Source organism: Centruroides sculpturatus, unplaced genomic scaffold, assembly GCF_000671375.1.
Source record: "Centruroides sculpturatus isolate CEXI.00-Female unplaced genomic scaffold, Cexi_2.0 scaffold14, whole genome shotgun sequence".
In the NCBI taxonomy this organism is placed as follows: domain Eukaryota; kingdom Metazoa; phylum Arthropoda; class Arachnida; order Scorpiones; family Buthidae; genus Centruroides; species Centruroides sculpturatus.
In genome coordinates, this window is record NW_019384312.1 from 1,625,349 (window position 1) to 1,649,932 (window position 24,584).

The 24,584-nt window shown below is 35.1% G+C and overlaps 3 protein-coding genes across 5 annotated transcripts in view; 2 read left to right on the forward strand and 1 right to left on the reverse strand.

Moving 5' to 3' along the window:
* The window catches only part of LOC111622257 (homeodomain-interacting protein kinase 2-like), a 37,439-nt gene extending 29,404 nt beyond the window's left edge, over positions 1-8,035 (forward strand). For both annotated transcript variants that reach the window (XM_023364613.1, XM_023364622.1), the window contains exons 19-22: positions 276-498; positions 603-747; positions 1,584-1,729; positions 4,475-8,035. In XM_023364613.1, coding sequence (XP_023220381.1) covers positions 276-498; positions 603-747; positions 1,584-1,729; positions 4,475-4,901 — 941 coding nt within the window. In that variant the 3' untranslated portion in view covers positions 4,902-8,035. The remainder of the gene's footprint in view (positions 1-275; positions 499-602; positions 748-1,583; positions 1,730-4,474) is intronic.
* A 629-nt stretch (positions 8,036-8,664) lies between these two features.
* LOC111622274 (ammonium transporter 3-like) lies at positions 8,665-18,483 on the forward strand. Of its 2 annotated transcripts, none has more exons than XM_023364631.1 (11): positions 8,665-11,080; positions 11,156-11,242; positions 11,562-11,789; positions 11,854-11,933; positions 12,247-12,372; positions 12,434-12,697; positions 12,821-12,959; positions 13,028-13,122; positions 13,185-13,305; positions 13,371-13,478; positions 18,340-18,483. In XM_023364631.1, the coding sequence occupies exons 1-11, from the start codon at positions 10,894-10,896 to the stop codon at positions 18,456-18,458; spliced, it is 1,554 nt and encodes a 517-aa protein (XP_023220399.1). In that variant the 5' UTR covers positions 8,665-10,893; the 3' UTR covers positions 18,459-18,483. The 2 variants fall into 2 exon arrangements, with proteins under 2 accessions (XP_023220399.1, XP_023220408.1); XM_023364640.1 differs by having other exon boundaries at positions 13,371-13,522; positions 18,340-18,451.
* Positions 18,484-18,863: 380 nt separating this feature from the next.
* On the reverse strand, positions 18,864-23,448 carry LOC111622288 (dnaJ homolog subfamily C member 24-like). Its single transcript, XM_023364649.1, has 4 exons — positions 23,317-23,448; positions 20,967-21,084; positions 20,083-20,151; positions 18,864-19,133 (listed from the first exon to the last, which is right to left on the reverse strand). The coding sequence occupies exons 1-4, from the start codon at positions 23,416-23,418 to the stop codon at positions 19,000-19,002; spliced, it is 423 nt and encodes a 140-aa protein (XP_023220417.1). The 5' UTR covers positions 23,419-23,448; the 3' UTR covers positions 18,864-18,999.
* Positions 23,449-24,584: the final 1,136 nt, after the last annotated feature.

The following is a 24,584-nucleotide window of genomic DNA, read 5'->3' on the forward strand; positions in this document are numbered from 1 at the left end:
TTATTTGAATGTAGTTTTGAATTTAAATAATTTCAGAGTCAAAAATAAAAAATTACACGAATTATGTTGGTTAATTGTCTATTGGATCATTTTCTGTAATATATTAAATGCAACTTTTAGGTATTAATATTAAACTAGTCTTAAAAATGATGAACTTCTAAAGGGACGTAATCCTGATATTATTGATGAGATTTTATTCTGATATTACTTACAGCTAAATTTTGAAATTTTGTGAGTGTTTATAACAAATGCTAAATAAATCTAATGACTTTCAGGAAACGGAACTGTAACTACTACTACGGCAACGTCCACGACTACCGGTAATGGCAGTCATAGAATAAATGGATATTCGAGGAAGCACGTGGTCAGCTGCGTAACGGTACCCGATTCGGATTCCGAAGGTCACTACAGCCCAGTGAGAGCACTTCCCAATTTTACAGCTAGCGTCATGGGAAAAGTAATTAAACCTGAGCCTCAGAAGGACATGGTCACCAACAGGTAAGTGATGCGAGTTATATTAGTTTTTGTAATTAAAAAGTTTTATATTCAGTAACTAATTTTTCTGGTACAGATTTTCAGATATGCATAATTTCTTTTTACAGTATACCTGCTAATACCTCCCAAAAGAAAAGAATTTTAGTTAAAGCTCAGGCACAGTCACATTATACAAGCGTACCTACCAAACAAGAAGTTATTGATTCAGAAGAGCAAGAAGAACAGAATCAAGTTTTGGCAACACATCATCCAGTAAGTAGTTGATATTTAATAACAATACTTACTAGCCTGTTTTCAAAATCTCACTTGAATCATATTTTTGGTTTTTGTATGAAGGCAGCTCCATGCATTTGGTATTTGCTAATTTCCAATAATTACATTTTGACAACTTATCTGTTGAAGCATTTATCACTTTGTGAGCACATGCATACGCTCGTGTGATTATTTGCCAAACATTGATTTGTTGTGGAATTACAAATGTTTGTCCTAGATTTGGCACAATATATTGATGAGGGGTGGGAGATGCAAATAAGGAATGTATGTTGAATGAAGTTGTAAGTCACTAATCTACACTACTCCATATCGGCCAAATGTTTGTTTGACATACAGCAAATACCAAATGTGTGGCCTTTCCTTTAAACAATAAAATGTGATAAATTTTTTGGTTTTATTTTTATGGAAACTGATCATTTCTAAATTTATCATTCTCTTTTGGATATTATATAAGGAACAAAATTGAGTATATTTGATATATGTCATATACTGGGTGATCGAATGGAAAGTTTACTTTTGAGGAGTAATTTAATAATACTACTGGCTGGCCATACTCATTATTGTCTTGCTAGTGTTGAAAGAAACACTTAAATCTTGAACATTTATTTACTACAGACCCTTGAGGAATTTCAAATGCTCTGTTGGGCCCATATTTAGTTAGTAAATGTGAGATTTTGTTTTTCGTGGTGTAAAATGGGCAGTAACAAGTGCAACCAGCTCACTACATTTCTAAATTTACTTCTTCCAAGTAAATTTTTTTTTGATCACTCTATAGAAAAACAATTTGTTATATGTGTATTACAATTATTCAATAGAAAACTTTAGCCATAACTGGTGGAAGTCAGTTGACAACGACTACAGTCAGTGGAGTGGGAAGAGGTAATCAATCTGTGCGGTTATCACCTATTCAGCATGTGGGTCAACCACTTTACCTTACCACAAGTCAACCAGATATGTACAGGTAAAAACATAGTTTATTATAATATATAATGTTGTAAAGTACTATATTATTTTTCCGACTTTCCAACGATTATCGACACTACTGTGTGCCGGAAATAGCCGTTCCCTAACGGGTACTTTACGCGGATTCGCATTAGTGTGCCAGGCCTGGACTTTAAGCGTGCACCGAATTAAATAATGACAAAGTTTGTCAATAACAAAATCAAATATTTAATTAAACTTCTATTAATAAACTCTATACAGTATTTAGTAAAAATCAAACAATAATTTATTCAATGAAATTCAACAAGAATCAATCCGACAAACTCAAATCAATCTATTTCTAACTTAATTCTATTCCCCTTTGGAATTCGACAAAATCAAAGAATTAACTTATAAACAATAATTCTTATAAATTAAAGATCCTAATCGTCACCTCAATATACTAGGAACCTATTTCCTCAAACTCTCAAGACTTTCTATAATCGTCGATCCACAAATCGAATAACTTCAAAATCCTATCGGACACCTCTCTCGTTCACTGCTACGAAGCTCACCAAAGCTCGTTGCTATCAGGAATTCACCTCGTTCGTTTTCACTTGAGTTAGAGGCTTTATAGTGTGAGGTGACGTCACAATTCTGAATGAGCTCACTCTCCTCATTTACATACTTATCTGTAACATTAAATTTTTCTTGTTTATCTGGCAGATTATTTTCCGACAATACTTCGCTAACCTTTTACATTATTCTTTTTAACAATTATCGGGATGCTTTATTCTTTTAAGGTTTAGCGATTCCTAACTGGGTTGTGGGGTCTTCCCCCCCTTTTTCTCGGTGCGGACTTACTTTTTTCCGCTTGGGAAGCGCAAGTGTGCGCGAGTTTTTCTACGGCGCTTTTCTTTCGTCGGTGAGTTGGTTTTTCTTCTATTTTTAAGTTACTAAGGTGAATGGTGAGGAAACCTTCGTCTTAACTAAACATAAGCCCCAAACAAAATATAATGAAAGCAAAATAAAAGTAAAATAAAAATAAAGCTCAGACTTGGTTCCTTACACCGTGGTATTTTACTTTTTTGTATAAATAAAACTTAAATGAAACAAATTCATTGCATTTAGGCTTAGATTATTGCTAAATATCTGTTTCTAGTACAGTAATTTTAAGTTCAATAGGTTGATGGACTCCTCTTGTTTGTTTATGATGTTTTCTTAATAAATTGTTTTGAATTTTACAAATTGTGATTTAAATGAATATTTATTTAATGTAAAGCTTCAAAAATATGATTTTTTTTTACTCCATGGATAAGGACTTTTTCTCATATTTGTTGCAAATTTGGCCAGATCCATGATGGGTGAGAGTTGACTCCAACATGTCTGGGATGGACTGCTTGCAGAAAATAGCCAAGGGTGATGGCATGAACTTGAACCCAGGTCCCCAGAATTGTGGACCAATTCTTATATATACCATGGCTGTCCTCTAATATTCTGTAGTCGTAATTTATATGAAGTAAATATTGTAGTTCATTGGCGAATTTTGCTGTTACATTTATGTAAAACATTAAAATTTATGGAAGAACATGAGGCAACAAAATAATTTGCCTTGCTGATCTCTACTTAATCACTCTTAAAAGGATTGGCGAAAATAATTTTCTCCAACTTTTTTTTTAATTCCAGTTCAATCTGTTCTATTGTCAACTTACAGTAATAAAATTTAGATGATGTAAAAGTGAGCCACTAAACTTTTTGAATTTGGAATATAAAAAGAATAATTCCATTCAGTTAAGGTAGACTGATGTTTACACACTCAGATACTCTGTTATATCTGTAATATATTTATCTCAAATGTTTATTTTAGAATCACTTGTACTGTACATTACTGTATTTAACAATCCACATGCATACAATGCATATTGGACTAGAGTTGGTATAAAGAATTGATTAATGACATTATCATCAAGTTGGACATAGTGTAAATATGGCCAGTTGGGAATAATTGTGAATTTGCACTTAGAAATGGATTGAGTTGGTATCATAGGATAAAGCTTTTTGTAATAAATCAAATTTTGTTTTTATTCTTTATGAAATTAAAAGCCAATGAAACAAAAATTATTGTAAATGTGAACAGAGTTCGAGATGTCGAGCATGTTCTCGACATATCGACAACTCGACGTTTTTTTCCGAACATCTATGAATCTTTGTTTTACCGAGTGATGTTGCGTGTTGTCTTCTCATATTCTTGGTTACTTCTGATAGACAATATTTTTAATGTTTCCCATAAGTAGTAATGCTCCAAAGTACACGAAACATTTTGTTTTAGTATTGCAACAAATTTGGAACCACAAACTTCTTTAAAGAGGGTTTGGAATTGCCAAAATTGCCCAACATAGTATGCACAGACTATTACTTAGAGGATGAGATTAAATATATTATTTCTTATTTAGACATTCCAGTGTTATAAGACATAAAAAAATGCCAGGGGAGAGTGCAAGTATTAGGCAAAGCAAATTTTAAATCAGTCTGTCTCTGCATTAGTTGATACACAAGCATTTTAGAGGTTATTATTTGAATTGTGTCAATATTATTATTTTGAAGATTTTAGTGCTGTATTATTTAAACAGTCTGTCTCAGACAAGTATGATGCATTATATTATAGATTTAACATTTCAAATTTAATGTATAAAAATATATGATAATTTTTAATGATTGCAGTAACTTGGACAATCAGTTTACAAGAAGATAAATTTGACTAATCTTGTGCCATTTTACATTGCAGGGAATATTGTCGTCCGGCAGTGTACGTGGCCTCTAGTTTGGCCCAACCTACCTATTTGCCGACCAACCAGTCTCAAAAGTACGTTCTGGCTCCGGGACAGATATCGGCTGGAAATGCCGCTCCGTTTGCAGCCAATCAGCTTCCGGCACCTCCGCCCGCCCACCACCACCACACCACCAACCGACCTGCCGTGGGTGCCACCGTGCCTTACGCTGCCACCCACACCGCCACCCATCCGCTGCCTGCTCACCTGCAGCCAGCAAGTGCTGCCTCTGCCACCGCCATCCTTCCCAACTCCACCGTTCCTCTGGCTTCCTTTCCGGCCGCCGCCGCTGCTCAGGCGCCTCCGCCCTATGGATACAGCCTCAATCCGCTGAGTCCTCCCAAGTCACAATACCAGCATCTCTACCAAATGTTTGGCGAGTAGGCGTTGGCCCAAGATCGCCGTTGCTCTTCCGCATGCACCATTTTGTCCGGACTTCCGACACTCAAGCTCTTTCTCGGATCTTTCCTTTTGTGCCTCTGACGGATGGTTTTACTCCTTTTGCGTTCTGTCTCCCTTTTGGACGGCGGGGAGAGAGCGCTCCGCGCCCGTCCCCGTTTTATCCTGTCCAAGAGAGTAATTGGTCTCGGATTTCCGGCCCGGCGGAAGACTCGGTCGCTCCACCACCGTGGACCCTCGCCCGGAAGGAGAAGACGACAGACTTAGGTTACGTCTGGAAAGATTGCCATGAAGTTTTCCTTCCCAGAAGACTTTTCTAGGCCCAAGTTCAAAAAATGGTAAGAGAAGCTTCAGCGCAGACCGGTCGAAGTCGTGACTCTCATTTTTTTTAATCGGACATTTCAGTTTACCGGTTTTGTTTCTGTGGAAGCACCGACCCAGCATTTCTTCGTGCATAAAATACTAAACGGGATGTTTGTTCATTTTTTTTTGTAATTTAGGGAAAAGTTCCATTGATTGTATATATCTATACATATATATATATACATATATATTATATATATTATATTATATTTGTAAATGTGAGATATATTATTGGTGGGAGATATAATGTGTAGATGGTATATGAACTTTAAAAGCAAAAACAGATTTATTATTAGATGGTTCCACCTCGTTTCAACGTGGTAACAGGGTCTTTCTGGCGAGCCGTGTGTCCCCTAGTCCAAAACAGGACAACTGTAGCTCGCACCCTGGTTAATTCATTACCGATATACCTCTACGTCATCTAGTTTGTTTGTAGTGAGTGAGTCAACGTGCAGTGATATTTTGGTACCTAAATGAATCCCAAACTTTCCTGCATACACTGGGAAAAATTTTGTGTTCGTGTGTCGTCCCTTCGTGTTTATCATCAAATTTAGAAAGTGAAGACAAATTCTAATTATATTTTAGTCATATAATACTTAGCATCTCAGGTGTTTGCCCCTTTTTAATTCAGAGCTTTGTCATAATACATATTAAGTGCTTATAGGGTTTTTAATTCGACCCATATTATATATACATATAAATATATATAAAATTTATTCATAGTCATCCCATATATGATTAAAATCCCATATTTTCCCTTACGGAAATTTGAAAAATAAAATGATGAATTGCTCGTACGTGTATACTTACGTCGTTTAGCTGGAAATTTTGCATAATTGTTTTATCAGCCTGGGATTTTTACATAAGTTATTATTATATTATATTATTATTATCTTTATTTTAAAATTAGTTGCCTTAATATTTAGATGTCAGGCTGAAATTTAAGTGCCTGTTAAACATTAACATGAAATTTAAATATATATATACACACACACACAAAATGTATATAGAACTTATATACAGGATGAAGAACCATTGTAAACATTATAACCTCAGACGATGATAGAAGAGACAAAGTTTAATTCAATTTATTATATTAATCGCAATTAATTGGAGGAACTCAATTAGTGTTATCGGCCATTCTCCGTTTTAATTCTAGATAAATGTTTTCTACCGATTCCGTGCGCGTCGGCGGGTTCTCCAGAATAATAGGGACGTTTTTTACGGAATTTTGTGTCTTGTATCGCCTCTCGAGATTATTATATTTACTCTCAGTTCGCAAATGAATACGCAGACAATATAAATGTATAGACTCACATTATCTAGTGTTAATATGTAAACTGTTGTGGATAATCTGGTTTTAGGTACGAATTATAGAATTATGATTATCAATTTCTTTAGATTTAATATATTTGTGTGAATAGCATGCAAAGTTTTGATGTTTATTGATGTTATTTAACATTTCGTCGACATTCGTCTCCCTTAGAAAGCGAGCGTGGCTTCCTCGTCCTGCAAGACGTGCCTCTAGCATTTGGGACTCGGCCACCCCCGACATCCCACGAGGACTGCGAATATCCCTTTGTGCCTTTGTACGTATGTGTGCCGTATGTACGCAGTAGTTTTGTGTCCTCTTAGATGGACGCGACACACGGGAGTTAGTGTATTCGTGCACGCACCCCATGTTTTATCACCCATCACTACAGATTAATAGACTTCGGCCAACAATCGAGCCGGCCAATTGCCACCATCCAGAAATTTGACCGTAAGGGAGGAGGAGGTAAGAGGCCTCTGCAGCCTGCAGCATCTACGGGTGGAGGGGCTGCCTAACGTTCCACCGTGTCGCTTTTTTTCTCGTGGTGGAGACACGACATGCGTGCGGTCGAAATTGCTAATCAAATATCGTTAGCGTCCCCAGCCTCACCGGACTGGCGGACATTTCAACATATCGAATGGGAGACGACGACGCTAGAAAAATATATGTAAATGTGGGTAGAGTTCCTGTGTGTTATATCTTATATCTGTTGTTAAATATGTGCGTTAATGTGGAACGATGCATTTTTTTCCAAAACTTAGTTTGTGGCGGTACAACCGGATTGTTACCGTAGGCGACTAGTTCAAAACATGTGTCTGAGTAGGATTTATACTGCACTAATGTAAACTGCACCTCGGTGTCGTATCTCTTTCCTGCAAGAGAAACCCGGTGGGTCGTGCTTTCTTAATGCCTTCGCCGTGCCGAAAAACCCCACCTCCAGTAGGACCGTTTTCCGATTAGCCGTCTACGGTATAAATTGTCTTTTTGCTCATTACCAAGTTGTCCAAACGGGAGATGACTTCCGTCTGTGTGTCGAGAGTGTGCCCGTACGAGTGTGTATGTCGGTGTTTTTACTAGCAGACCAGTTGTAAAATCCAAAAAATTACGCGGTGTTGCACCGGCGGGCTCGAACTCCATGCCGGATCGCTCCGCACACATTCCTTTCTCGGCGGGAGGGGAGTGCCTTCGAAGTATGGCATACGTGCATCTTTTCCCCCTCCTAGTTGGATTTGCACCTTTCACCCCGTAACGGAATGCTGTCGTGCCTGTTTGTGCAACCGAAATTTACTCCAAATGGGTGAAGTTATGGGAATAATTCTTACCTATACACAATTGCACATTTTTGTAGATAAAACGTGTTTTCTGTACAATTCTGTAGATAAGAAAATCAAATTTAAAAAAAAAAAAACACTGTAGATAGATATGTATTGTGATTCCGGGATGGTGCCACCTCTTCCGTTTAGCATCTCTTTCTGGCCCCCCTCTCCCCATTTAGTGTCTTCGTCCTATAACCCAAACGGGTGGTTTTATCACATGCGCAGGGTCCAAACGGTCAAAGTTGGCACCAGCCCGGTGCATTTAAATTCTTTCTATACTAAAAAAAATGATGTTCTAGCTGTGTACACATGGCGTACGTCGTGTGCTGTGTCGATTTCTTTGATCTTTCTCACTCTAACGGTAGAATGGGACGTGTCAATGTTGGTAAGAATAATTAAACATTGTAGATTAATTATAATACCGTGTGTGTATGTATGTCGCTTTACATTTGAATGGGAGAGCCCTCGAACTCTGAGAGGTACAAAAAATTTTCAAAATGAGCTTGGGTATTTCTGAATATCTTTGCAGATATATATATATGGTCAGCTTTGTTTATCGCCACTTTGTTAAAATTGTCTGTGACACAAAAGGCAAAAATAAAAGTGGCTTTTGCATTGTAGTCTGGTTTCGTTCTTTATCGCATCCACCCTTCCACGTAGGGGAAACAAGTCATACCGAAACTCAAAATACAAGTTGCGATACACGGCAGATGAGTGACTCTGTGCTTATAATACTAATGCCAAACACCAAATGTCAGCTACTTAACTCGACAATGTGACACCAAGTTTGGAAGCTACTTTACACTGTTTCCAGTAACTTTCCACAATAATCACAATCCTAATGACATATGCCAATGTAGTAAAAATAACTATTAGTATAGTTTTAATTATTTTGGCTTTCATAATTGCAAATTGCTACAAAAATGGCCGAAACCGGATTTAAAGTATTAAACGTTGATAGGTTACATTACCGTGACGTTTTTCACTACAGTGAAATAATACGAACGCGCCATCTATCGTAAAAATAATGTACTTTGCCGTCGGCGCTATCTGTTGACGAATCTAAGCAACGTGAATTCCATTATCCTTGACTGTTGCCATCGCAAAATTTCATGAATTTCCGGTATTTTAAAACATCCGTTCTGAACTAGAGTATGAAGTTCAAATGCGAATTACTTCAGATAAAAAGTGTAACTTCTATTACGACCACCAGAGGGCCTAAGTTAAATTGCACGTAGGCCCTCTGGTGGTCAGGACAAACTGCTCGCGAACTGATTTTTTGATAGGTTTAAACATACGTGTTATATTTTTTCTACGCGAATAAATCTGTGCGGAAAATTCAAAACTAATACGGTAAGTAAATCCAATCACTGCTTCGAATTGTATTCTAATAATAATTAAATTTATATTCTGCAACGAAATGGGTTCGAAGATGGTAAAGGCGGTGTCATATGTTTCAGTATTGTCTGTGCTTATTGTGCCGTGTTCGGTATCACAGAATTTTTACTAACAAATAGAAACGTATTTAGCATCGTAGCATTGTACTAGTGACGTCATTGTTTTGCTGGTAAAATTTCAAGATCTCGGATTGGACTAAACAATTTAATTTTATTATAAAAAGTATTATAATTATGATAATTTTTAATCAAAAAATCATCATTCGACATTTTTACATACGATCAATTTAACTTGCTAATTCGGCACATGGTTCAAGAATACTCCGAACACATTAGCTCCTCCCTTCTAGCCAATCGGATATTTTTTAGCATTCTGCGGCCAGTCAAAGTTGACGTCACAAGATGGAGGGTAACAATACTGTATACCACGTTTGTATTAATTTATGATGACAATTTTTGTGTTTGCTTATACATTAAACTTTAATAATTAAAAGTGAAATAATGCGAGATGATCTTATTCGGGACAATATGGAAATTGCTAGAAAAAAAATTCAATTAAAGAATGTATGCGATGTATAATTTGTAATTTCAATTGTTTACTGGTTTCGGTATTAGAAAGGAACTAGTTATTAAATATTGTGTAAATAAATATTTTTAATGTAAATCAATGTGTTTTACTTTAAAGAATTGAATCGAAGCATAATTAGAAACAAGCGAAAACGAACATTAAAAAAGTGAATAAATAGTATTTTAATTCGCACACGTGGAAGGACTAAACATGGCGTTGATATTTAATCGAAACGACTTCTGTTAAACTGATCGAAATACTTTAAAATTTATTATAAAACAAGTCAAACTGACATAAATTTACCTCAATCAAATAGTTTTGAAGAGAAAAAAATAGATGAAAAATTAGAAGCGACGAATTAAAGAAAAATAAAAAAAAAGGACTAAATATGGCGGCACTTTTCTGTCGAAGGCGAAGATGGCAGTTTCGGCTTGTGTTTTACTAAACACACCAGGCCATTAAATTATGTTAAATACTTTCCAATTATCTTGTGTCTTATTGGTGTGTCGATTAAAACCGCAAATCCTTTGGGATATAGAGGAGAAAAGCAGAAATTTTACTTTCCGACAAAACGGAAGTACGTAATAAGTAATGCGCAGAAAAACAGTTTTGTGTCTTTTTTTCCGTTTAACAAGAACAGACCGAGTAAGACGTGTGTAAGAATGTTCCAATAAACGAGCCATTATTGTCTCGAAAACTAATTTATACACAATTATTTTGACGTTAAAAATACATTATACTTAAAATATTAACATTTAACGCCATTTTAAATAAATTTCTGTCTATAACTCGGTCACGCGCGTTAGGATCCGAGTTCGCATCTTACGCGGGCGTTTTAATGAATTTTCAGACGTTGAAAACTTTTACCACCAGATGGAAAAACGGAGTTTCGTTTACGACGTAATTCAATACGAAAGGAGTAAAGTGTCCGACCGCACGTGCGGCAGATGGTACGTATCGGAGGGTGGTCGATGACGTGTAGGACCACCTGCACGCGCTCGTTTGCGTCGTCGTAACGAAGATGGACGACTCGGCAAACGTGTCGTACCAGCATAACTCCATCGAGCAAATCGTTCCTTTTTGCAATCGCACGAGATGCGGACAGCAACAGTTAACCGACGAAATTCTTCGGTTTTCCCAGGCCCTACTGCAACTAAATGGAGACAATCGACACGTCTTGTTTGTTCTATCGGGCCTTTTAGTCTTGCGTAAGTACTCGACACTACTTTCAACGTAATCGTTTGTTTTTAATGCAGAAATCTGTGTTACGTTTAATAATGCAGTTATGCAAAGTGGATTTCCTCTGGTACAGTACGGTTCTCGCAAGAATTCCGCTTCTCACGTCTTAGTAGTGTTTATCTACCATACGAGTAAGTACAGGTTTTTTTTTCTAATTTTATAGAGGGGGATTTTTTACGTCATTTCGTCACTTCTCCACGTGTAGCGGATGTAAATATTTAAATACAGGAAATACTATTTATTGTAAATAAGTGTTTTGGGAAGTTGCAAAACGTAACAACGGGGCTTTCCCCGTGTGACAATTTATTGCTTTATTTATTAAATAACAATATAATTAACTTGTGCATATACTCGTTAATCCCCCAAACTCGTAAGGACGTGACGTTGATTAATTACACCCCGGTTAATCGGATGCTCTGTCCTCTTAAACTCAGAATTCTGTGTTTCAAGTGATAGCGGGTATAATCTACTGGTTAATCGGATACGGTATAGCGTTTGGCGAGGGTCTCGGATTCGTAGGAAGTAAAAACTTCGCCGGACTGAATTTGAGTGCCGATGATGCGTCTCATTGGTTCTTTCATTTGACACTGGATGCCACCGTCTGTTCCATCGTGGTGTCTTCCATGGCGGACAGAGGAACGTTCGTCTCTTACGTCATCGTCACAATCCTCGTTTCCGGTAAGTAATTAAGCCTCTATTTATAAAAGACAATCTTCTGGTGTTTTAATCCTCCCATTTAAAGGTCTGATCCATCCTTTCGTGGTTCATTGGTGCTGGAGTCCATTCGGATGGTTGTACCAGAATGGCGCAATGTATTATCGAGTAAGTTTGTTTTTGCATTGTATTGATAAAAATCGTACGAAGAAAAAATTTACCATTTTTACGGTAAGAACACTTGGGCCTTTCATTTTGCAGTATATTAAGCGTTGAATTATTCGGGATAATATTTGCATTGTTCTTCAATGACGTTAATACTTTGCAGTGTTACGTAATCGGGTCTGTTGAAATTGGTCGAACGCTTGAAGTAATCTTTGGCATTTTAGGAATGTTACCCAGGCGTTACTTTTGGGTATTAGTGCTATGATTTTCTGGTTATTGGAGAGTTTTTAATGATCCTTAACCTGTGTCGTTGTAGGATTACGCGGGTGCAGGTGTGATCCACGTAAGCGCCGGTGCGTGTGCCACGGTTGCCGTGGCAACGGCCGGACCCAGATCGGTCAGATCGGACACCGTGCAGAGAAAACCCGGACATACCATACCGGTAAGCAACCTTTGTACTCTTGACGTCTTCGATGACGTGTTAATTCGAATCCTTTACGCAGATATCCATCGTGGGAAGTTTCCTGCTGATTGTCGGTTACGTGGCCATCGCCTGTGGAACGCAGGCGGGAAGAAAGGTGCAAAACCTGACCACTTCGTCCATAGTCGATGCTATCACTTCTACCGTTTTGGCGGCAAATTTCGGGGGTGCCGCCTACCTGTGTTGCTATCGTTTAGAGAAATGCTGCAAAAATAGCCGCCGAGAGGTTCGACCCGACGCACTCGTTTCGCTTTCCTACTTTCTGGCAGGATCAGTGGCAGGAATGGTAAATAGCATCTTGTATTTTCGGCCTGAAAACTGAAAAAACCCGGAATTTTGGAAGCGAAATGTCGAGTGCTTCCGTCAAGAGAGTCCGGATTCGATTCTCATTCGATAAATTTATCGCCAGGTGTCGGTGAGTGCCGGTTGCGACAGGTTCCCCATGTGGGCGTCCGTAACAGTGGGGGTAATAGGAAGCCTCTTTGCCTTCTTTCTTCACCTTGTGGTGGCTTTCTTCAAAGGAGAAGACGAGATTCACGTCGTCGGTGGTGAGTACTATTCGATCTAGAAGACCGAAAAAACTAACGAAAATTCTCAAATATGTACACACTTTCAGTGCATCTGGGGGCGGGAATCTGGGGGTTGATAGCAGCACCCGTTTTCGAATACCCGGATGGAATGATTAAGGGGGAGATCGATACCTCTCGAATGGTGAGTAATCTTTCTAGACGCTTACGCAAGTAAACACCCACAAGTAAAGATATATTCTGCAGGTGATAGCGTGGAATTTGGCAGCGGGGAGCGTAATATTAGCGTGGAGTGGTGTGTTATCCATCGTAGTGTTCGTCACTTTGAAGTGTTTGAAGTTTTATTCGATAGATTACGACTTGAAAGGTATAAAAGAGTAAGTAGAAACTACCAAGGTCGAATCGGTACTTCAATGTCGATGAACTTTACAGGTTCGGATATTTTGAGACAAGGACAGACATCCTCGCCTGCTCCTTCCAGCGCCGAGAATTCGTACTTTCACGCTTATCAACAAAGTAACGAAAATGGGAGCAGCATAAGTAAGTTGACGAATAGAGAATTTCTTTTCTGAGGGATAATTAAGGTAATTAATTAATTGTTTAATAAGTGTTACTTTATTCTCTATTGTTGAAAACAAGGCATTACTGGAGGTTCTTGCATACTAACAATTAGTTAGTAGAATATAGAATTGATAATTCGGAAATAATTGTCAAGTACTTTGGGTATTACACAAGAATCTAGTGAAGACTGTCGTGTGACACTTGGAATTAGCACGCAAATTAACAAAAAGGCCTCTTATCTTAGATAGGATGCGTGTTTGCAATAAGGGTGATTTGAATTAATCACCCTTATAAACACAGGAAACGTGGTTAGCAATTTTCTCTTGCCAAATATGTCTATTTACCATATTTATAATTTTGTATTCCGTGATGTAATTGGAGGATGAGAGAGTAACAGGAAGAATTACATTCTTGATTTGGCTTTCCATTTACAGTGGAACCCCGGTTAACGAACGCCCTGGTTACCGACCAAGTCGGTTAACAAACTTTTATTTGGAAAAAAAATTGTCTTGGATAACGAACGTAACGGTTTTTTGTATCAAATTTTAGTTGCTGTTAGGCATGTGCGAGTTAAGCATTGCTTTTCCGAGTGTTTGTGCTAAACTTCTTTTTTCAGTTTTGTGATTTATATATTTAAACAATATGGCAACCAAAAAAGAGAAAAGTAATAGTGGCAACAGAAAACGACAATGCGCTATCGCATTTGAGAAGTCTTTATTAAAAGAGTAAGACAATAAACTTTAGATCAATTTCTTGTTCCTTACCAAAAGAAACCTGGACTCGAAGTATCTCCCGATGAAGTGCTACCAGTTATTTTTTTTGGAGGGAGATTCCCCTTCTAAGCATTAAGCTCCGTATATTTCCACTCCTCTGCCACCAACTACAACAAACGAAGGTATGTACAGTGCTATTTTATTAAATAAAGTTTACATGTTCGTTGCTGTAATAATAGATACTAAGTTTCCATACATTTTCATCACAGAAAACCTACTGTATTTTACAAATAAAATCAAGGCTAGAATGGATAAATTGCATTTGCATTCTATGGAAAAAACTGCTTCAGTTAATGAACAATTTGGTTAACGAACGGAGTCGCGGAACGGATTAAGTTCGTCAACAGGGGTTTCACTGTATATAGTGTGACAGCAGAAATATTTGGCAATGTAGAATGCTGCAATTATTGTTGGAATAATTTTGACCGAATTTACCGTAGGAGAAATGCTAATAGCAATTGGGGCAATTTGTACTTCTTTTCTTGGAGCTTGGGTGGTTCCAAATACACAGAATTGAGATCTGCTATGTTGTTTTATATATTATTTATATTAAAATATATAAAATCAGCTTTCGTCTTCATCTGTAATTTTGATATGACAAAGCTACAAATGAAGTGTGACAGTATGTTGTTGAAAAGATATTGTAGAAACAATTTAAAAAATTAACAAGGTTTTGCAGGAAAGAAATTGGGAAGCTTAAGCAGGGCCGGCCTTCTCTATAAAGGGGTCCAGGTGCAAGAAACTATTTGGGCCCTAAATTTTTTGTAAAGTAAAAAAAATTACAAACACGAACATATATTACTAATGCATGTTTGTTTAAAGTGTGATTTTGTTTTTGCTAATACATTAACTACTTCAGAAAAATTACAATTTTTTGCAATTTTTTTTTTTTCGATGCTTAATATAGCAAGTGCATTTAAGCGTTCTGCACACATGCTGGACCAAAGATAATTCTTTATTAATTTTAATTTGCTGAAAGAGCGCTCAGCACTTGCTATAGTAACTGGCAACGTAAAGAAACGTTTTAACACAGTCAATACATTTAGAAATAACTCATTATAATTATTATTTAGTATGTATTGCAATATGTGTCGTGCGTTATTTACATCCCTTTCATTCAAAATCAAATCCCATAGCAAACCAATTTCCTGGATTAGGTTTTCATCTACATCCTTGTTATAAAACTTTACAAAGTTTTTGGAACATTTTTCTAATTCATGTTTTTCTAAGGTTTTTATATCAGTGATTAATTTGAAATCAGAAATAATATTTGGTATACTTTTAAATCTATCTTCTATTTGTACAATAACAATATCAATTACAGTGTTAAAAAAATAACATCTAAATTCCTCTACCGGGTTTTCTATAACTTCATCTGCTATTTAGAAATATAACCTTTTTCTTTTTCGTATTTGTTTTTCAGGAAAATGTTTTGAAATATTCAAATTACGTGCAAACACTTTTGCTTTGTTGAAAAATGTGTTAAATTTTGTTCTTAAATTTTGGATTTCACTTTTAAGTTTATTGACTAAATTAAAAGCTGACTCAAGAATAATTGTTTTCACTTGAAATAGTATATTGATAGCGTTAATTTTAGACAACATTGCAAACCTTACTATTAAACATAAAATAAATGGCATATCTTGTATTGAATCCAACAGACTTTTAGCTTTGGATACTGCTGTATTATCGTTACTTATATCAATAAATTCTTCTAGGGCATTACAAGTTTGTTCAAACTGTGTATACCCTACTTTAACCGAATCTATTTTGGCTTCCCACGAGTGTCACATAATGGTTTAAGAGTAATGTTTAAATGCTTTTTTAGAATTTCCCATCTCTTTGTAGATGCAGAAAATAAGCAATATAAACGTTGCAATATCCCCCAAAAATTTTTACAATACGTACTTCTGGAAGCGGCAGCACAAATTAATAAATTAAAAGTGTGTGATAGGCAAGGCACATATACTGCGTGAGGGTTTAGAGCAATTATTCTAGATTGTACACTTTTATATTTCCCTTTCATGTTGCTACCGTTGTTGTATCCCTGCCCTCTACAATTCATATGTAAATCAAGCTCACTTAATGTTTTCAATAGAGTTTTTGCTAGTCCTTCTCCAGTCACATCAGTTGCTTCAATAAACCCTATAAATGATTCATTTATAATTAATCTTTTCTCTTCAAAATTTACATACCTAATAATAATTGAAGTTTGTTCCTTATGGAAAATATCAGAAAAATCAGATTTTATTCACTCTCGGTTACAACTGACTGGAGTGACGACTACACAAGAACTCACTCAGATATTCAAAAAGTATGTAGGAATTTCTACCTTTGATCTGACACTTAGATCAAGTTACAACAGATCAGTTATAACAGTTCTCTTTGATTCTTAGAACGGCTAATCCTACCCAGAGACAATAACGGTCACCAGAAAGTTCCAGAAATAAGACAAACAAAAAGAGATAGAAGAAATTATAAAAGAAACATTAAAACTACGACTATATACAAATCTATATATATAAAAATGAATGTATGTGTGTCTGTGTGTGTGTGTGTCCTTCATGCATTACCACACTGTTTATCCGATTGCCGTGAAACTTTGGGAAGTTGTTTAATATACTCCAGCGAAGGTTTGTGGCATAGTACGATTGCCATGAAACTTTGGAAAGTTTTTTAATACACTCCCGCGAAGTACATTTATCCTACAATAGATGGCACGCGTTTACACGAGCATTCGAGCACAGTGTGTTTGATCGATTTCAAATTGTGAAGACCATTTTCCCCCTTCAAAAAATATTTCTATATATGCATTTGTGAACTGTTATTTATGATATTTGTAATAATGTTTGTTTAATCACTTTATTTCAACTTTTTTTTTGCTAATTACGTATTCGCTCGAACTTTGTTAAAACTTTAACTGTATACCGAACAACAACCGAAGTTGTAGAAGGAAATTCGCCTATTTTACCGATCTAGGGATCCCCTTTTCCAAATTTTAATATCATCTAATAATTTAAAAAGACAAATTACAATAAAACGGTTTATTATCCAACTATCAGAAATTTCACAACATGCCAAGGAAGAGAGGAAGGAGCAATTAAATAATTAAAATTATAAAGGATTTAAAAATATATATAAAAATGGGGAATATCGCACTTCTGACAATCGCAGCGAGTGTGTGGGCTAAATTTGGAGAATCCGTGCTTCTCGCGTGGACAACTGTATGTGGCCGGCTCGCGTCGAAAAACCTTCCAATTTATTCGTGTACGCACCAGACGGAAAAACAAAAAATATCGTGTATCCACAAACACTCCAATAAATAAATAGAATTGAAACGACACTTTGAAATGTTTTCCCGATGAAAATGAATAATAATAATAAGTTTCAATAAAAATAATAAAATGTAAATTGAATTTCATCATAACGAGTTTGCTTGAATTTTGTTTCTTCTGAGATCGCAGCAATGCGCGACAGGTAAGCTAGTATACATATAATTTTATATGGCCGACGGCCACAGTATTATTTTCATTTCTTAACGCAGGCTATATGGTATTGAGATTTTTTTCTGAAAAGTCCAATTTAGGTGGGAATCTTCGGGAGTTCCCCGAATCAAATAATAAAAACTAAACACTCGCATCATCAAGAATTAGTTTGAAGATTGTCGAAATTCAGAGATTACAATAATAATGTTTAGATAAAATGTACTTTTCGTCATACTGACGATAGGAATATTGTCAAGTTTTCATGTGCAAGAGTACATTATTTTAGTTCTTGATAATGTTGGGGCCGCCCTCAATCGCGGGGCCCTGGTGCATAGCATCCGCCGCACCCCCCGATGGCCGGCCCTGAGCTTAAGTTGATTTGCCTTGTCTTATGAATGTCCTAAATAATACTGAATTTCAATGAAATATGTGAACATTGTATAACTTTTCGTTGTTTCATCAAAAGGAAGCAAATACTTGCATTTTGCACAAAGATTTGAAGTGAAAAACAAACAACTAAGTTTATTCTATAATTGCAAACTTTGTTGTAGGATGTTGATTTAACTTTCTTTTTCTTTATAGTGGGTTATGACATTCCCTTAAATGTAAAGAATCAAGCGAACGACAGATATCCCACGATTCAGCGACCGTTTGGCACGAGAAACGAAGCATTCCTGTCTGAAAGTGCCACGCAGTTATAAATTTATAAACTTTGATATTTTAATGTTTTTGGTTAATAAGTACTGACAAAAGCGTAATTATTGATATTTTACACAATTTTATATATTGCACGTTGAAGTTATGAATTGATTTTAACTTATTCAATTATTGTAAATTAGTGCTATTGAAAGTAATGTATGATAATTTTGTTTCATCCATTCTTATGACACAATTTTAATTTTTTTAAAAATATTTACAATGTTTATTTTTATTCACATTTTAAGAGTATATGTAACATCAAGTGTTAATAAAAAAAAATGATAGCAAACTTCAAATGTAGATGTGCTTTCTACAAATATGTAATGGTAAATTTTAATAGCAGCAATAAAAATATATTTATTTCTCTATAATATTTGCTTTCACAAAAAAGAAAATCATCTATAAATAAATAAATTTATATTTTTATAAACGTGCTTTGTATCAATAATTGTACAGAATAATTCATTTCTCAAAAATTATTAAAACCAACTCACTTTTGTGTTCATCTAACATTCAAATTCTTGCTTAACACAAAAACACATCTTAAAGTCCGGTCTGAACCAAAATATTTAACGAACAACTGTCGCATTCTATGACGAGACAGCTGCCGTACTTTAAATCTTCTGGATCTAGTATGTAAGATCCGCCGCAACGGCAACTTCTCTCGTAACTCTCGTCTAATAGAAATCATACAATTTCCGTAAGTATTAAGAAATTATATTTTTAAAATCTACTCAACTTTGGATATGTTTATCATTGCTTTACTATTATTTAAAATTTTTTAAATTACAAAAGTTCTGTAAAATAAATTCTGTAGTATGCTGAATGAGCTCTTGCAATTTTTGAAAGAATAAAGGTAATCAAACATTATATGTAAAATTAAAAATTGTCTAGTAAATCCAGTAAATTCTATATATTACTAATAGACTATCTCGTTACTACTGTATAGTTATAATAATGGAATTTCACAGTTGTTTTTACTGTAAATATTAACTATGGAAAATAAATAGGATCATATGATGAGTGTTCATAATACATGTCATCCTGTGTGACAATTTGGGCATTACTCAAAAGTTTGTAACCTGTTCTACTTTTTCAAAAAATTTTGATTTGCAGCTAGGAAGATTAGAAGAGTTTGCAACAAGGTTTAATTTAATTTTTACTACTATTAGGCCAGAATTCAGAATAAAACTACAAAAATTCTCAGATTTATCATCTGTTAGCTTAAGGATTGTGTTTCAGAATGAACAGAAATAAAAGAAAATTGTTCATAGCTTGTTTGCATGTTAAATCTGTCACAATAACAATTTATTTAGGTAATACAAGTGTTCTTTAATGAAATTAAGATTTATTTTAACTTCCTTATATGGTAATAATGTGTGAGAGCCTTGGCCTTCAATGACCCAAATGTATGTTCCCAAGTAATAGTAACAAATTTGTATCTTACAAATAAATACCTTGTATAATTTATAATAAAGCATATTCTTGGAAAGCAGAAACAAGCTATGAGATGTTATGAATACAAAAAATATTTATAAAATCAATACACACTGTGTATACTGCTTTATACAATATAATTTAACTTTACACTGCATAATGTAAGTTTTTTTAATAAAAATATATTACCTGAAATTTTATTCATACTACTAATTTTCACTTCTTCATGTACTGCATGTGTATTTTTCAATTCCCAAGCTAAAGAATGAAATAAATTTAGAATTATTAAAGATTGATTTTACATTTTTTATCAATTTTTGAGAGATTTAAAGTTTATTATATTGTAAACTAGAAGATGTTTAAGCTGTCTCTGAAAAGAATTATGTATATGTATAGCCTATATAAACCGTCATTCTGGTCAGTAATTTATAGTATTGTAGAAAACCTTAAATTATCAATAAAATAAAATCTTTACAACTGTTATTTGCATATAAATCAATGGAATAATGGTTGAAATTCAAGAACTAGAAAAAAAAATGATATAATCAACTTAATAATTATAAATTTCATATAATTATTTTTAAGTTTATGAGTTATTAGAAGTTTTGAATTCCTTTCTGTGTTGACATAAACAGATAACAAAATATATAAAGAATACTTTGTAATTTTTGAACAATTAATAAATCAATGATCTAGATTTCACTGACTTCTGATTGGCGGATGACACCGTTTTACGGTCGTATTTGCGTCGAAAGTTGAACACTGCTCAACTCGCTTTTACACTGGTTTTACGATCTGCTCGGGCATAAAATATCACGGTCACGTAATTAAAAGCTTTTACAACGAGGGGTTTTACGCCCGTTTTTACGCTAGCGGAGTCTTGGCCTTACATACATAAAGGTTGCCTATCCCTGTTCTATAACATGAATTATTTAATACAGAAGCCAAGGAACATGTAGAAGAAAAAGATAAATAAAATAAAATAAATTTTTATTTAACATTAATAGTTAAATATTTAACTAATACAAATAATTTAATTTCAACAAATATAATAATTAAAAACCATCACTCACCTTTTAGTTTTGCATCATATTCATTTTTCAGTTGATCATTACTTAGAGTTTTCCAGGCTTCATCAATTTTACAGAAATGTGAAACAGAATCTTCTACTTTTGTTTTGTCAGGATGATGCTGTAGTAATTTTAATAATTAACATACATAAATAAGCAAAACCATTTAAAAATACATAAGTATTGTAGCTTATAGTTAATTATTTCTTTAAAATTTATAAGGAATTAATTATATTTTGCTTTGCTACTCAGAAATAACACACTGTCTAATGGCCTTCATGACATTTAGTCAATCACATCACTTAATTGGATGGCATATAAAGTTATATTTGTTAGGGAAGTTCTTAATGTATAATCCAATTATCTATGGTAATTATTGCTATTTTTTATACTATTACAGAGAAAATCTTGAGTATAATCTGACAATTGTTCATTGCCTGTCACATTAGTTTAAATTAATAAGACTTTATCCTAAAAATATTAAAAATTACATAGAACAATTTCTCCTCTTTATAATATTAATGATTTAAGGGTAGTGAGCCTTTTATTTAATAGTATTATTAAATTTTACTGCATCCATACTTGTCTGGCTAGTTTGTAGAAAGACAAAACTGAAGTTTAATGCTCTTTTTGTCTTTGAAGTTGTCAATTATTCCATTATATTAAAGTTTCTGTAAGTAAAATCAAATTTACTGATATAAAGTTTAATTGGCACATGTGCAGCTCCAAACAAGGCAGTTGGGGCCCTATCAGAGCTGTTGATCATGCCCACAGGATTAAAAAAGTCAAAGGAACTTTTACATGACCCTTTGTAAGTTATAGCTCCCAAAATTGGCCTATTTGGAATTTTGAAGACCCTCAAAAAATGGGGTAAAATTTAAAAGTGAAAAAATCCAAAACTAGTTCTCAAAATTGCTAAAAGTCAATCATTTTCCACTTCATTAGAGATGGTTAAAAGTTCATATAAACAAGAAATGCCATTGCACCGACTACTTCCGAGGTGCAATTGGAGTCACAGTGCATGCTCCATTACATCCATCGCACCTTTAACAAGGCTAATTTTGGGAATAAATCAGAAAGGATCACATACAGTCCATCAGTACGACCTTTTCACTCCTAAGGGCACGTTCCACGACTCCGATAACATCCCGACTACCTCATTCCAAGCCGTATTTATACCTTCCATAATCTTACAACAAGACTTGCAAGTGAGAGAGAAGGAAGAACACTGCAATTCCAACTATTCATAAATTGTAAGGGTATGGGCTGGATTTAACTCCCAATCTTTACAACAATTGCAGATTGCAGTTGCAAATGATGCTGTTGGGACCTAATCAGAAACATAGAGCACGTCCATAAGAGCAGAAAAGTCAAAAGAACCAAACCTCTACACACAACCCTTCACGAGACACAGCCCTCCGAAATCAGCCTAAAGTCTACTTCTAGGTACTATGGAGAGCCATGCCACATGCTCTTTTAAGCCCATTGCACATTTACAGACAGTACAGCACGGTGATCGGACAATCAAACAATGTTTATCGGCAAAGAATAAAGAAAAGTGCGACATCCGACCCTTTGCGAGATATCTGCCTCCAAATGCAGAACCCATCACTGGCAGTTCCAGTCACAATCTTGTCGGCAGATATCACACCGGTAAGCAACTTACATTATATATATAGCATAACAAGTAATAAACGCATTAACTTCTACCAACCAAAAACTGTTTTTCCCCACGTACTGGTACCACTGCCTATTCTCCACGTTCCGTGTCGTCAAGGCTCGCACCTCAATGCCCGGGTGGTGCGAGCCACCATACCCCTAAAACTATACAAGTACTGCACAAACAGTCATTCGAAGCAGCATAGTCACGTGGGCTAAATAGTCGAACGCTATACTCTTAGTGGGGCATGGCACATGGCTGATTTCGGGGGCTATATCTCGACAAGGTCACATTCAGAGGTGCGATTCCTTTGACTTTTTTGCTCTTATGGACATGATCTATAGCTCTGTTAAAATCATTCACAGCTGTAATTGTACTGTGAAACATTTAAAGATCAGTATTCAAATCCAGTCCATACCCTTACAATTTATGAAGGTTTAACACGCAAGATGCTTGTTGATAACTGAATTACATAGTTTATTAATGAAGATCTCTTTTATTCACATTAAAAAAAAATAAAGAAAACTGGATTAATGTAAATTACATTAGCATTTCTCAAAAGCATGCCTAACCACGTGCTTCCGATGGATTTTAAAGGGTTAAATTAAATGGCTGTAATCTAGGACTAAATTTGCATTTATCAAATCAATTCTTAACAAATTGCAGTAAATATCTTAAATTTATAATATTTACTTTTAATATAAGAGAATGGTATTGTTTTTTAAGTTCTTCCTTGGTGGCATTCTTCGTCAAACCCAGAATCGCGTAAAAATCTACAAATTCGCCATCTTCCATAACAAACCACCAGACGATAAAATAGGCCGGGCGCCCTCTAACCGTCAAAACTAATTTACAAGTTACTCAAAATTAATAATAAAAGTTTACTAACAATATTTAAAATTAAATCGAAATGTAAAATAATACGATTAAAAAAGCTTCGACGATAAAGATAAAAATTTAATTTTACGATATTTTTCGTTTAAATGTAACCAAAAAGAATTGTTATAAACGCTNTTTAATTATTTAAAAATTTCAAGGCACCCTTGTCGCGTACTTGAGGCACCCTAAGGTGCTGCGGCACCCGTTTTGAGAACCACTGGTTTAAAGTGTAGAGCAGCGATTCCCAACCTGTGGTACGCGTACCCCTAGGGGTACGCGATAGGTTGTTTAGGGGTACAGAAAAAAGTTAGTTATTATAAAAGAAAAAATAATATATTATGTATCACAAACTAATAGTATTAAAAAATTATTAGGTAAAATATGTTCCTTGCAACAATCACAACTTTATTATACATTTTTTCTTTTAGGTTTCTTTTCTTTAATTTAAAGTTACAATATGTAAAATTAACAATACGGTTAGTCACTAAATTTCTTAAATGAGGGGTACAATCTAGAGATATGACATGTCACGGGGTACGCTAATGAAAAAAGGTTGGGAACCACTGGTGTAGAGCAAAGCCTGATCATGAGTGTGGATGTCATCTTCCAAGCAGATTAAATCATTTAAGAGAAAATAACTCCTTCTCTTTGTAATATGAATGGATTTTCTAAGACACATCGTTCTCACTGTTGGAAGTAGTGATGCACACTGGTTGAGAGATGGATATCGAGAATAGAAGCATGAAATATGCCTTCAGAATGACATCATATAAAGAAGTCCTTGATAAAAGAACATGTAACCCCAATAAAAAAGGGCATTACTGCATTAGCCAGTCTGGCCACCAAATCCAAACACATGTAGATGAAGCCTAACTACTACATGCAACCAGAATGCAATTGTCTCTCACACACTTGGAGAAGCTAAAAATATAAATAGCTTGTAAGAAATATATAACTATAAATTTCAAAGATAGCAACACCATCCCTCTAGCATGAAGATCTCTAATTGAAGTCCATCAATAAATATTACACAATGTCAACAACCAATCAGATGACCTCATCCTTTAAATTACAATATTTGA

What these genes read in the sequence shown, in the direction of transcription:
- LOC111622274 (XM_023364631.1), top strand. Translation starts at nt 10,894, where the DNA reads ATGGACGACTCGGCAAACGTGTCGTACCAGCATAACTCCATCGAGCAA. An exon ending in AACCCGGACATACCATACCG is followed by an intron (nt 12,373 to 12,433) that starts GTAAGCAACCTT and finishes TCCTTTACGCAG; the next exon opens with ATATCCATCGTGGGAAGTTT. An exon ending in CGAGATTCACGTCGTCGGTG is followed by an intron (nt 12,960 to 13,027) that starts GTGAGTACTATT and finishes ACACACTTTCAG; the next exon opens with TGCATCTGGGGGCGGGAATC.
- LOC111622288 (XM_023364649.1), bottom strand. Translation starts at nt 23,418, where the DNA reads ATGGAAGATGGCGAATTTGTAGATTTTTACGCGATTCTGGGTTTGACG. An exon ending in ACCATTCTCTTATATTAAAA is followed by an intron (nt 21,085 to 23,316) that starts GTAAATATTATA and finishes AAATTACTACAG; the next exon opens with CATCATCCTGACAAAACAAA. An exon ending in ATATGATGCAAAACTAAAAG is followed by an intron (nt 20,152 to 20,966) that starts GTGAGTGATGGT and finishes TTCATTCTTTAG; the next exon opens with CTTGGGAATTGAAAAATACA.